We start from the raw sequence: 14,473 nt of genomic DNA, 5'->3' as shown, positions 1-14,473 counted from the left end.
CGTCCGCCCGCCGCGTCCCGCAGGCTGCTGCGTGCGCCCCGCGCCGCATGCACCGACCCACCCCCGGCCGGGCCGCTGCGCGCTGCTGCGGGGCTTTTTCCAGCTCCCTCCTCTTCCTCCTCCTTCCGCCGCGACTCAGCGAGGCCGCCGCCGCCGCCGCCGCCGCCCCGACGGCCTCCCGCGGATCGCAGGCGCGGAGCGGCCGCCCGGGGCTGGCCGCAGCTCCGCTCTGCCGGCCGGCCTCCCCCGCGGGGCTGGCCCTAGCGCTCCGCCCGGCGCCCCCCGCCTCCCCCGGCCCCGCGGCGCTCCCTGCGAGAAGGGGACGGGTGCCAGCAGATAACATCACGGCCGCGCAGGGAGAGGGAGATTTATAAGGGCTCCCCGCCCCACGTGCTCGCCTCGCCGCGAAGTGACGTGGTGGGGCTGCGGGCAGAGAGCGGAGGGCTCCGCCACCGCCCGTCTATTTATTCCCCTCCGAAGCCGGCAGGGAACAGCCGCAGCCCGGGGACGAGAGGGGCAGCCCCGGCGCATCTCTTTTTCCTCCTTCAAAAGGACGGCTGCAGCGCCCCTCGCCCCTTAGGGCGCCCCTTACCCTCTTATTAGGGTAACTGGGTCAAACGGCAACCTCGCTACAATTAAGCGCCTGGATGTGGTTCCGCGCAAGTACGCGGGGGGCAGGACGAGGACCCCCGGTAGCAGCAGACAGGGCTTTGCACTGCCCCACTCTTTTCACTTCCACGCACGTCTGGGGCAATTCCAGCGGGAAGTAGGCTCAGCTCCGGCTCTCCTCCCTGCACTTGACAGAAGATCTCAAGCCCCGCATTCTAAGGCTGCGTCTGCAATTCAGTTTTTCCACTGCCTCTTTCGGCCGCAGCGCACATAGCAGCCTGAGCCTGGAGCTCTGTGAGGGCAAGGGCCAGGCTCTGACCTCGGGCCCCACTCTGCCCTCCAGAAATGACCTCCCACACTCCCTCAGCCTTATGCCATAAAGCAAACTCTTCCGAAGAAAAAGGCGATTAAGTGATTTCCTCCTAAAGCTGCAGCTGAAACCAGGAGAAATGCCTCACGCTGAACCTATGGCCCCATGCTGCTTGGTTGCTGTCAGGGCACTGCCCATTACTCGCCCTGGGGGCTTCACAGCCCTCAAGGGTTGGACTACTAGATGATCATAGTGATCTTTTCCAACCTTAATGATTCTATAAAAGCACTCTACTCTCTCCTCCTGTAGGGAACTCTGTTACCTCTAGAGAGCTCTGCAAGAACCTTCCTGCCAGATCCCTGTAGTTCATAACAATTTGAAGAAAAAAGACTCCAAACTTCGCCATCTCTTTCACTAGAACAGCCCTGGAGCCTTTGCAGTGCCCTGTTCAGGTATGAGTATAGGCTGGGCTGTCCCTGCAGCCATAAATGCTGGGGTCCAAGCTCCAGAGTGCCTTACAGAAGCCACCAGAGATGCAACCACGCTGACAGCAAACCCATCTGACCAGATTCTGCTGAGATTGCTCCTGATTTGGCAGCCTGGCTAGGAAGACATTTCATTTTGTTCTCATTTGAGAGGGCACTTTTGCTTCTGTTTCTAAGCCTTTGTGTGATGCAGGGTGTCAGGTCTACCCAGGTTCATCTCAGCTTTGCCTCTCCAGTGCAACGATCCTCAGTTCCCTACAACCTCCGAGTATCCCCATGGTGATGTTTGCCAGGCAGAACTTCCCAGAAGCAGCAGCAAGCCAGGCTTTGGCCTTTTTGCTCCCAAAGGCTGCTTGAGCTAAACTGCCAGCAGCTGCAGCAGGCTATGGCACAAGCTTGAGCTGCTCCACTTGCCCCAGGAAAGGACTCCTTCCTACTTGCTGGGCCACTGCAATGTACAGATAGCCACCAACTAGAATGCACACACTGTGATATACACATCATAATTTATCTGATCTTATTTTCTGAATCACAGAATGGCTTGGGTTGGAAGGGACCTCACTGACTGCCTACTGCCAACCACCACTCACATTTGATATTTTTTATCTCAAAGAGTATTGCAAACTGGAATCCAACTGGGAGATATTTTTACCTTGCTAAAGCAATGTCCAGAAGAGACTATCATAAAATGTCCAAAATTACCTAGCCAAACTCCATACACTCCTCAAAGCCAGACAAAGAGCAGTAGTATATTGAGCAGAATATACTCAAGGCATTATCTGCACAGGTAACTCAGCTTTCACATTCTACCTTTAAGATTCAGGTACATCTGTCAAAACCTATCCTAATTATGGCTTTGTGTTTTATCTCGAAAAGCCCTCTATTCTTATCCATTTCTAAACAGTTTGTGTTTAAGGAGTACCCATCAGCTTCAAAAGCTGCAGGGATTATTAGGCACTAAAGCTGAACTGAGCAAGCACTTACCTTTCCCTCTGCCTCTTCAAAGCCGATGGACTTACCCTGAGCGCCTGCTGTCAGTGGGAGCTTTGTAAACCAGAAAGCAGGAACTGGCCTTCGCCATTCACACAGGGAAAGAACAGAACTTATCTGTTCTGAAGCATTTAATTTAATACAATACTGTCTTTTAAAATGCTGATATATATATATTTTAATAAACAGTAACTGTTTATTAGAAAAACAGGGACACCTGGAAAGTTACTTCACTAAACTTAAAAGTTTCATGTTTCCTATTAACTTAAAAATTATGTGGTCAGGATTTTACAATTTGCGGTTTCTTTTGAGATTGTTTTGGTTATACGCAAATGTGCTGTGTGAAACACAAAGGCAATAATCTTTCTAAAACTGCTGACGACCAGGTCATTAAGTAAGGTGGCTGGCCACATTTCATAAACTAAAGAACACTGTTGGAAGAGGAATAACTTTTATAAGTTAAGAGGTGACTTTTGTAAACTCGCACGCCGATGACGACTGCAGGATGCTTGCACAATTAATTCTTTGTGGCACACACAGAAATCTGCAGCAGTTGCTGTGGTCACGCAGAATCTCAGTTATTCTGATGCAGGGTGCGAGGCAGAAACATTCAAATTCTCCTCTTTATAAAAGGGCACGTAAGAGTGTTCAGCTTGAAGAGCTAAGGTGGCACCTAATAAAGGTACAGCAAAAAGGAGACGACAAATAATGGAAAAATTTAATATGTACACCACAATAAATAGTAAAACCTCAGGGTTTATTATCTTTACTGAAGTAGAAGCCCATACCTCTGCGCCGTACACTTCATTAGTGTGTGCAGTAATGCCTGTATGAATTCTGAGAGCAGATCCTGCTGACCTTACTAATACAAGCAGCCCCACTGCCAGTGGGATTGCATTTCACACAACCACAGCCTGCTCCTGCAACGCTCACGTTCCAGAAGATAATGGCTACTTTATATAACATACTGCTTAACACGCACGACTGCTATCCATATATACATGCACATATGTAACTACTTGCCAACTTGCAAATCAAAGGTATGTTTCTGATATAAATGTATAACTATAAATAAATAGAATACATACACAGATGAAAGTTCTCATTCTTGAGGATAGAGAAAGTTCAGTGGAAACAATCACAAGAGAGTCGTCAACAGGCCCCCACCGAGTGAGAACACGGGATTACAGCAAGCCCTGATGCCCACAACACAGTGTGCAATCTGCATTTAAAACCATACCCTGATAAAAGGCATCCAGAATGCAATCACAAAAATAACAATGACTTCAGACAGAATTCTGATCCCAACACTTTGAGCCAGAATGACCAAAATTTGAAGGAAAGGGAGGTGTTGAGATATTATGGTTTCCTGGGAATCAACACAATTATCAATGAGCTACATTTTTTGTCCTGAAAATAGACATTTTTTTCTATGAAGGCTGCACATATCAGTGCTGCATTCAAAGGAGTTCCTTCTTCTCACAGAGAGTCCCCATCTTTAAATTAGTTAAGACTTGAGTCTTGGTAAAGATGTTGTGAATGCCAGAGAAGTTCCTTCCCCATGCTTACACCTCCCAGTTTGATCCTCCATGTACTCTTCCAAATCTGCTTGTCAGCCCCAGGGTTACCACACTAATCTTCTCTGTATCATTCCAGTTTCAGTGTGTGTACCACTGAAAAAAAAAGGCCTTCCTTAATCCTAGCACCTGTGGTTTTAATCACCACAGGAAATCCTGTTTCCACTCAAGTCAGTAAGATTTCCCCTGTAAATATCAGCAGAGAAAACGATCACTAGGTTCACTAACTAAAAATACAAATTTAAAAAAAATAAAACAAAACAAAACTGGAGAAGCACAGCGGTTTATGTACCACAGGGTCTTGACATCCACTTACAGCAAGTACAACAAAATAAAGACAATAGAGCAGAAGCCATCTCTTTAATCCCTGTGTTTGAACCCCTGACCTGCACCTCATTCTCAGCATTACAGCTGTTGTATGCTATTTTTGAACCACTTGATGATGATTTGGGTTATGCCCCACTAAATAACATACAAATGATACCTATAAATACTATATTCCTAGCAGAGAATCTACAGGAGTCTATTCAGGAAATTAAAATGATGCAACTTGAGTTAGAATACGCATCTACACTGCACTTCAGAGAGTTTAAGGAGATTACATATAGAACAAGATTAATTGGCAGCAAATTCAAAAAATGGGCCAGGCAGTAATGCAATATTTAGCCTAGTGAGAGCCAGACAGCCTTGGGACTGGAGTTCTGGCTTCTTCACAAGCTGCTGGTGAAGTCCACATAGAAGAAAAGCTTTAATAAGTCAATGCCGCTTCAGAATTTCCTTGTCTAATGTATTTTAAGCACACACGTTTAAGATAATCCTAATGAGTTTTCAGAAAGCAGTTCTTTGTTTTCAATTATGCCAGAAAGAAAGGTTTTTTTATTAAGGTTTTCTGCTGCACTCACACAAGTTCCAGAGAAGTCTTTGTATTGCCTCTCTTGCCTCTTGTTCCAACATTGTACGTTTTTAAACCTATCTATTCTTGGCTACTGAAATTAATATTCTTGAGTGGCCCTTCATAAAGCTTCATTTCAGCTTAGCTGGGATTCCTCTCTCTCTACAGAAGAGGTCTATATGAGGCTGATACAATTCTGTTATCCTGAGGGCTGCTCTGTAGGGTACCAGCACCAGGAGAATTGGCATCCTGAGCTTGTCCCCCTAGAGCCACAACACTGCTCCACACATGGCTAGGGATACCATGAGCCTCAGTTTTACATTAGTTTATAAGTAAGCATTGATTAATTCTGTGATAGTGGCAATTTAGACCCAAATCCAGATGATTTCTGAGCCAGATCTAGACTAGGCCACCTAGAAGTCATTGCCTTCTACAAGATTTCATCAAATGCCGTTGGCCTTCAGAGGTCAAATCCAGCAGGCCAGTGGCAAGCTATCTGCACACTGACAGCAGAATGCAAAAGGAGGGAAGGAACTGCACAGTATTTGCTGCAGATTTATCCCCAGTTTGGTAGGTAATTTTGATTATATTAACCTCAAATAATAGCAGCTTTCTTATGACGTTAGCTATTTTAAAATGGCAACATGCAGAGACAGCACACACATCACCACTGGAACAAGAAACCAAAACTTAATCCTGCAATACAGTAATAATAATTTAAAAAGTCATTATGCAGGTGGTTCAGTATTGTGCTTCAACATAATTGTTGAATTCTCATTAGCTAAAGTGAATTAGGAACATTCTGCCTCTGCTAAGAAAAAATATTGATGCTACAGGAAAACACAGGTAATTCAATTCCCTTCTTACTTGAATGATCTTTATATAGAATATATTTTGCTTCTACTTTATTTCTAGACAGTGACACCAAAAACTGTAATAAAAATAAAATAAAATGTACAATAAACGTAATGAACACAGCAGATGGAGAGAACAATGATAGTACTGGCAGCCTTGGCCTCACCTGGTTGCACTGGAATATCATGAGAAAGGTGTTCTATGTCTTGTAAGTCCTAGTCCCTAACACAATCTCCAAGATTAACCCTCCTCTCTAAGCAGCACAGTGAGGTGGTCAGAGTACGTACAGTTTGTGCAGATATACTGAAGTCTATACCAGAGCAGTAAGCTCTGGTACCCAGCCCGATAGAGAGAGTTTTCATGCTTTCATGTGCCCAACTTCAGGCACCCTTTCTAAAATGGATGAAGTCCAGAATTTGTTCCTGGACACAATGCACAAAATATAAGGCTGTTTTTAACTAGCTACTTCTGAGAACATTTATCTGCAAGAAATTGTATCAAATCTCAACATAAATCTGATCTGGGCTAGTGGCTCACAAGTTAACATCACACATACCAAAAACAGAACTAAGAAACAGTGAAAATGTTGAAAATAAGACTTAAAGAGTTCGCTCACTGACACAGGAAGATGGGCTATTTGAATGATTGAGACATTATGAGGAAATAATACTTTCTCCTAAAATCACCTTCCAAAGTGTTTCTCAGAAGTAATCTGTACTCATGTGGTCACACAGGAAAGCTTGAAGAAAGCATAATTCATTATCTGACAAACACAAGGGTTTAAACAGAAATCATTTCCAAGGTTGAAGCATTACGCCAGGACAAGCATCTTTGGTGCTGAAGCTAATCTGGCCAGATTTTTATTTCAACATGTTCCTTAAGAGAGAAAAGCAATTACGAAGATACATTCAAAACCAAAAACGCTTTGTCTAAGAAGTATCCACTACTCTGTATCTGATTAAGAATGACCAAGGAAAAGCCCTTATCTGCTTGGTCATCTATAGAGCTGAAACCTTTTAGGTTTACATACTGCCAGAGGTTAATAGCTATTACTTTAGGATAATAGCAAAGGAGACAGACGGCCTTCCACCATCTGTTAACCAAGAATTTGTCCCGTCTCCCACATCTTAGACCCAGAGTCTGAGTTTAATGTCTTATTTAGCAGTGGGATTCCATCTATTTAATCCAAGCTTAATAGAATGAGGAGTTTGTCATTTTAAGTTGTGCAGTATTGTGTGCCAGATGACTTCTTCTTTCCTCCTTTAAGACAGCTACCAAGCCAGCTCTGAACAGGTGCAGCTTTACAAACCACCTTCTTCTGGAAACTTCAGATAAACACTTTTATGGCCTCCAAACAACTGAAATAAAAAGAACCATCTTACCTCCCTACCCCCGCTAGGAAGTAGTTTCCAGTTCTTTTGCTCTTCTCAGTTTGTGAACCCCAGGAGGAGCTGCCTCAAAGCAGAAGTGGGACCTCACCCCCTGTTTCCGCAGGGAAGACTAGGTGGTGCAGCAGCATCAGGCACAATAATCTTCCACCACTAGTCTTTCCTTAGCAGCAGACTGGAAGAAAAGGTCTTTTTTTCCATAGGCCAAATCATGCTTTCCTTGCTGAGAAACTAGAAAGGAGAGCAGACATGGGAAGAGCTGACCCAATGCCTTCTCTGATTAAACAAAACCTTGTTACTTGCATGCAACTCACAGAATATTAAACTCTACATACTCTAGAGTTGGCTTGAAGCCTAACAAAACTGGAACCACCCCATCTTTATTGACTTTATATAGATAGGTACAGAAATATACAAAGTCAAGATGATTCATGCTCTCTGGAATGAAGGGCAGCAGCACAGCTCTGCCTAAGCAGAGATATTCATGGGAGCAGGCAAAATAGACTGAGAGCTGCGATGGCTGGGAAAAGCTGCTAAAGGCTGTTCTTCCTTTTTGATAGCTTTAAAAGAATATTACTGTAAAGGTTATAGGAAAGCAGGTGAGACAGCTGATCCTGCTATCAAAAAGGGAGACTGGAAGATCTCCAGGCCAAACAGGGTTTAGTACTTTAGACTTGTTAGTCAAACTTGTGAAATAAATCAGCCTAAAATTAAATTATACTGCTTTCATCTGCCACAAAACTCCTAAGCTTATCTTTTGGAATTACTTACCTGTTTAAGTCACTATAGAAGCTTCTCTGCATAGGGCACAACCAAAGGGCAAGGCACAGTATCAGAATTATAAAATTATCCAATATGAAAGTCTGTTATGCCTCTTAAAAGGCAAGAAACACTCAACCTACAGGCAAAATACTTAAGCACTGCTGTGCACTTTAAAAAGAAATGGAAGCTCAAGATAAGCAAATTAATTATAAAATCTACAAACATCTGAGTATTCCATAAGTATTCTGAAAGTCACCTCAGGAAATTACAGTTTCTAAGTAAAACTAGCATAATTTTTAACAGCTTGATCTCAAACAGGGACCACTGATATTAACCTAGTGACTGCAGATTTAAAGGTGCTGATATAGTTTTTCTGCATAAAGTAACTAAACTCTACAGAAAGAAAACAATGTCAGATTAGACTATTATGCTGTTTTATCAACTCACAATTCAGTGTAGTACATTTTTGTATTGCTCTATGAGATGCCAGCTCTAGCTAAACAGCTGTACAGATGTCTAACCTTCAGAAGCTAGGATAACCATATGTCAAACTTCTGTGGTTTTGCCACTTGATATTTTGGGTGTATGCCTTCATTTGTGATAATAAATATCAGGCCACAAACTAATGTCTACGCAGATATCTAATATGTTTAACACTCAAAGCAGCTTGAAAATCTAAACATTTCTGCTGTTAGCTTTGAGTTCTCCTCAAAGAATTATGCTACAATGTATACCAGATGAATAGGCTAGAGATAACACAACCACTGCCAGTTGTTAGGATGGGTTTCCCTGTATCATTTTGAATGTATATTTTTAAGCTATAATTTACACATAGTTCACCCCCCCTGCCCTTCTCAATGCTTACATTAAAAAAACTAAATCCACCATCTTACCACACATTTCAGTGTGGAAGAGTGAAAATTTAAGGCTCTCCTAATCATATATTGGACATAAGCAGTTACAAAGAAAGGTCTGCATGAAAGAAAATGTAGACACAGACAGAATACTACTGTTCATATAAAGCATCAATTAATAGGCCTCAAAGCATTCTCTTCACATAGCAAACAGAAATGCGTTAGAAAGAGAATCCAAAACAAAGGAGGCAGAATTCAGACCCAGCCTCTCATCTAAAACTCCTTAAGCACCATCCTATTCTTTCTGTATACATCTGCTTACATATGAAGTACTTGCATTACGCAGTTAGCCTCTGCACCTTTGCAACCCAACAATCTATCAGAAGAAACTGGTGTGGCACAATCAAAGCCAACATTTGGTATCCTTACAGTATGCACTTAAGAGAAAGGGCTTTTGTTTGACCCTCTGCAGACCTGAGGAATTAGCATTACAGTTGACTAAACCCAGAGTGTGTCTCAGAGGTCCGGTTCCCTACAGAAAAAGACCAGAGCACCAGAACTGCAAAGGAAGCAACACTAAATACAATTTTATACAGTGTTGCTAGAAAAGACTTTTCTGCTCTAACAAACACAATAGCAATGACTGTCTCTTCCTCTTACTGGTCTCTTAACACATGTAACTTCAAGCTTACAGTGGAAAAACATACATACATATGTACACTTTTATACCTACTTTTTTATATGTATATACATATACACAAAGCCAATCAGTAGGGTCAAGATTCATTTTACAAATATGTTTCCATAGTTATCTTCAATCAGATTAACGCTTCAAGACCAGAACTATCACATTAATGGTTACTTCTCTTTATTATCTATGAAGCCTTTCCTAACCAAAGTAATAAAGGCTCTATAGGAGCCTGATAACTTTACAAGGTGACAGCATTTCTGTTTTTATTGTAAGCCATTTCTACCGTGAATTGCTAACAACTTTTCAAAGTGTAACACTGATTTGGAAATGCAGGCACACTAATACATCAATTGCCATGACGAATGTATAAACTTTTAATGACCTTGGCAAAATTCATCTTTTGTTGGGCAAGTGCCACTATTTTGACTGCACAAAATGTTTTGGAAATACGTTGAAAATTATACATGTTTTGAAAAATATTTCAGGATTTCAGTACAGCAAATGAAGCTATATTTAAAAAGCTGGACACTGTGGAAAAAGAAAAACTCGAGTTGTACAAGACTCTTTAAGAAGAGACAGCCTCCAAGTATTGTACATTCATAGAATGTTGATTTTTAATCCAAATAAAGAAAAATAAAGTATCTTGAAATGCTTTCAGTTTCATTCAGTCACTGTCATCTTCTTGTTTTAAACCACCTCCTTGTTCAATACTGCCTTCTCCATCACTTTCCTTATCCCAGTCTTTCATAGATGCTCCCATCATGAAGTCATCACGCAGTATATTCCATTCTGGTCCGTCTTCAGACTTTACTCCACCCTATATGTTTGAAGGAAGGAGAAGGAAGAGGATGGTGAGATGAATGTGAAAGGGGCAGTAGAAGATGGAAAGCCTTCATATAACCACAATAATGCCTCACACAAATTTGCACAGACAGATATACCAAAAGTCAGCACCTCACACAAACGTTACGTGAATAAACAGGGGAATCATAACTATCTGATGCAAATAAGTGAATTTGTTTTAACCAACCAATAAAAGGAACACAGAAAAGAAAACAGTTATTCCTTGTGGATGAAACAGTCAACCCTGGGCACGGCTTCCTTTATTAAAATCTTTCTTGGCAATCAGAATGGATTCATGATATCATTTATTAACCCCCAGGTGCTGCTTCATTAGAACACTTCTTGGCACATTTAGAAAACACAAATATGGATTTAATAAAGGCTTAAAAAAACCTAAATTTAATATTTAACATATTTGGCGATACGTGAACCAAATCCCCTTTATGTGGATTATTACCTCACTACCTGGACTTGTCATATGGTGCAAAGCTGCCTCTAAAAGAAACTGAAAGTTGATCTACACTCAGCATGCCAACAACACCTTATTCCAAATTTTGCGCTTCTTCAAAGTGGATAAACTGAAGCCATGCTAAACGGACCGGTGAATAATGAGGAAAAGTGACAGGAGCCTTAGTTTCAGGTTAGCACTGAAAACATTGCTAGGCTGCTCTTCTAAGTGACGGAGCACACTGAGCGGTGCAACAGCCCCATCCTGTGGCAACAGCTTTAACGAACAGGATGAAGTAATTCTGACATTCCAATCGTTACTGGAGGAAAACACTGAAAAACATTCCACGGACCAAAGAAGGACTCCAGTCATTTAAGCCACAGCAGCAAAAAACTTGTGAGGAACAATCAGTGTCCAACACCCAAGCAAAAAATTATTTTAGCAAGGAGGAATCGAAGGAATTGAAAAAAATTTACTTCTGTAATGTCCCTGAAACAAAGGTATACAGGCATTTCATACCACTATCTCCTTCCCACTGCCCTATTCAAATTGGGAACCAATTCACTTGTTTAACCACCACCTTCTGACATTGTACCTTCAGACTGGGGTTATTTCTTACAGCATCCTCTGCAGGTGCAGATCATGTACTTTCTGGGAGCATAAAATAGCATAAAATTTAAACAAAATAATTAGAAGAAAATGCAGATCTCTCACTGCAAACCTAACACATCACACCAACACAAGCTACCTGCTTGCTACAAGAAGTCTGCCAGACAACTTACTTTTAATAGTTACTCAAAACAGAAATGATTTCAAAAATGTGACTTGTCCTGCAGCTCTCTGTGAAAGGTGACTCCCTCAAAAATAAGATTACACATCTCAACACCTTCTCTTCCAAAAGCAATCTCCCCAGATCCAACTACCACCACCAACAACCAACTAAAGCTGTTCAAGATGTAGGTTTTTTTTTTCTTTCCTTTTGTCTCCACAGCTGCTCTCATTGATGGTTATTTGGAGGTGTAACTCTCCAATCTCCAGCAGCAGCGGAAAAACAACTCCCTTTTTCCCCAGGGGAGTGACTCCTATCTACTCTCACTGTTGCAGCAATTCACTACAAATGCTATTCCCCATAAAGCCTGAAATCATCTCAGGCAGGGTAATCAGTTAACTGGAATTAAAAGAGTGACAGACAGTGTAGGTCTGTACGAAAATATTCTCAGTGGAATAATACATTAAGTGAAAACTTTGGTATCCTGTTATCCTACACATTTACCTTTCCAGATTAGAATAAGGCCAGAATGATTACAAAAAAACACTTGCTGCTTTTTTTTTTTTTTTTTTTTAAGTCCCAGATATTTTAGAAATAATCACTGTTTGAACATATAATAGAGTAAAACCTGACATGGAAAAATCCTCATTTTCCTTACAAATTTACTTATTTTTTTGCAATAATAACAAAACCAGAGATGTCATTTATTTTTCCCACACACACAGAACAGACATTGTCAGCAGCACCAGCGAAAGGCTGCTCAGGCTTTGACAAGCCCAATGCTCAAATTATCACAATCCACTATTCAGCAAGTGAACAAGAGAACAAAAGCAGGACCTCAACAAAGGGGGATGCTGATCCTCCGCGGTATTACAAGGAGCCACAAAGGTTTGAATAGAAGTTTATACAAGCACTAAGAAGAAAGGCAGAGGCAGCATATCCATGCCTGAAAGATGAAGATTAAATACTTGAAAGCAAACATTTAATCAATTTTAAGCATGCTCCCAAGTGAAGAAAACCCCACGTTTAGTATCTTCATTCCTAAGTCATTTACCTCTCTATTTTTCCCTCACAGTAAAAACCATCCAAATCCATTCTATCACAAAAAAAATTCCTGGAGACTTAAGAAAATATGCAGCAAGAATATCTGTACAATTAATAATTAGTTCAACTCTAACATCGCTTCCCAACTTGTTTTATATAAGAATGTTAATGCCCTTGGGTTTTCAATGCTATAATCTTGTTCCATCTAAGTAGAACAGAAGTGATTCTTGGCACTTGGAAACGAAACCGGCTTTCATTCTATTCAACTGCCTTTGAACTCCCAGTCAGCTGTTCATCCACCTCTCCCACATACCACCGCAACACTGAAGTCCCCTTTGAACATCCCCAAATGCAAACAAAACAGGCTATATAAACATAAGCGCTTAACACTATGGGAAACAGTAAGGTAGGGAGTGAACAATTGCTTTTTTTGTTTTCCCTTCTTTTACACACAAATTTGAATGGGTCTGTTCTTTGCCTGAAAGCCTGGAACCTATTTCAGAGGGTCAGAGAGAGAGCAGTTACCAACACGTTTCCAGAGTCACTAGCGCAGGGTGATGCATTTCTTATCATTTGCTGCAGTGAGAGACCAAAACCTGAAGCTGTGGTTACTCCACTGCAGATGCCCATTTGCTGGGAAGGCCAGATAGCCCACCTGAAGAGAAATGGTAATACCACAACCGCAATCTCCCATGCTTGGGAGTCACTGAAGTTACCACATGCATTAGCTCAAGTCTGATACGCGGCTTTTGCATTGGTGACATATCTCCCAAAATATTACTGTTCTGAAGATGTAATCTCTGAAATCTAAACCAGAACAAGAAGAACTGAAATTACTGAAGTCCTAATAAAAACAAATCAGCCAACAATCAACAAAGCTTAAGTCTGTCACCCAGAACAAGCAGCCATCACTTGAAGGACCCAGGCTGGAATTGTTTCCTGGATGCTTATCGAGTAACACAGAGAACTATACACAGGCTGAAGAAAGTCCTGTAACACTTACTGGCGATGGTATAAAAAAGTTATGTTCTGAAAATAGAGCAAACAGATTAAAGACAGCATTTCTGCCACTCGAACATCTGCACAACAGCAAAAATAAAGGTATTTCTGCTTTTATCACTGTAGATATTCCCCTAAAGTCTAAATTCCTCTAGTGTTCAGAAGAAAAAAAAACTGCAGGGTATTAAACATTTTTCAAATGTAAGAATCAGAATCAGCACACTGGGCTCCTATGCCTTTGCTCTGTGAAGATGAAATACCAGAGCTTGCAGGGGCATCTCTCTTTACCATCATATACAATAAACGTTTATTTGTACCTGTCAGGGAAGGAATTTCTAACATAAATATCTCTAAAGCAAAAGACTTTATGCCCTGAGAAAACAACTCTAACATGTCTAATTAATTTGAACTGCCTCCCCAGGTTCGTCTGTTCTGCTCAATACAGACATCTAAGAACTTGAAATACAGGGAGGCTTTTGTCACAGCAAAGAAGTTAAAAAGTCTATCTGCCAAAATGCATTCTCTCATACATCCGACAAGCACCCTCCCTGCCAGCCTCCATCCTTCTCCAAATGACTGCTGCTATTCTCTTCCTTATCCCCAAGAAAGCTGCCTTAAGCCTAGCTCAAAAAAACCCACACACATACACTGACGTGTGTTAGATCTCCACTAAAACATAAGAACACATATAAAAAAGAAAACAAACATAGAAAACAAAAGCACTTGAAAGTAGGAGGAAGAGATGCAAGACAAGGAACACCAGCAAAATCTTTACCTCCATTTTCAGGAATATCAAAGTTCGTACTCTAGGAAAATAAATTTTCTCAGTTTTGTCTCAGCTAGAAGCAGACAGAGCTATAGCTTAAGTATCTTAAACAGCAACATAAGTAGAGCTGAAGATGTAATCACCTTTAACAGGAAAAAAGAAACTAAAAAAAAAGCCTGTCAGGTTTAATA

General features: G+C 41.4%; 1 protein-coding gene across 1 annotated transcript in view; it reads right to left on the bottom strand.

Annotated features, from left to right (window-relative positions):
• Positions 1-4,238: 4,238 nt before the first annotated feature.
• Positions 4,239-14,473, bottom strand: part of RRP15 (ribosomal RNA processing 15 homolog) — a 30,334-nt gene continuing 20,099 nt past the window's right edge. The window contains exon 5 of the mRNA XM_042891551.1: positions 4,239-10,230. Within this exon, the coding sequence (XP_042747485.1) occupies positions 10,078-10,230 (153 nt within the window). The 3' untranslated portion in view covers positions 4,239-10,077. The remainder of the gene's footprint in view (positions 10,231-14,473) is intronic.

Source organism: Lagopus leucura, unplaced genomic scaffold, assembly GCF_019238085.1.
Source record: "Lagopus leucura isolate 7727_CA_CO unplaced genomic scaffold, USGS_WTPT01 Super-Scaffold_73, whole genome shotgun sequence".
Taxonomy (NCBI): Eukaryota; Metazoa; Chordata; class Aves; order Galliformes; family Phasianidae; genus Lagopus; species Lagopus leucura.
Note: the sequence above shows the minus strand (reverse complement) of the source record. Positions and strands in the feature narration are given on the sequence as shown.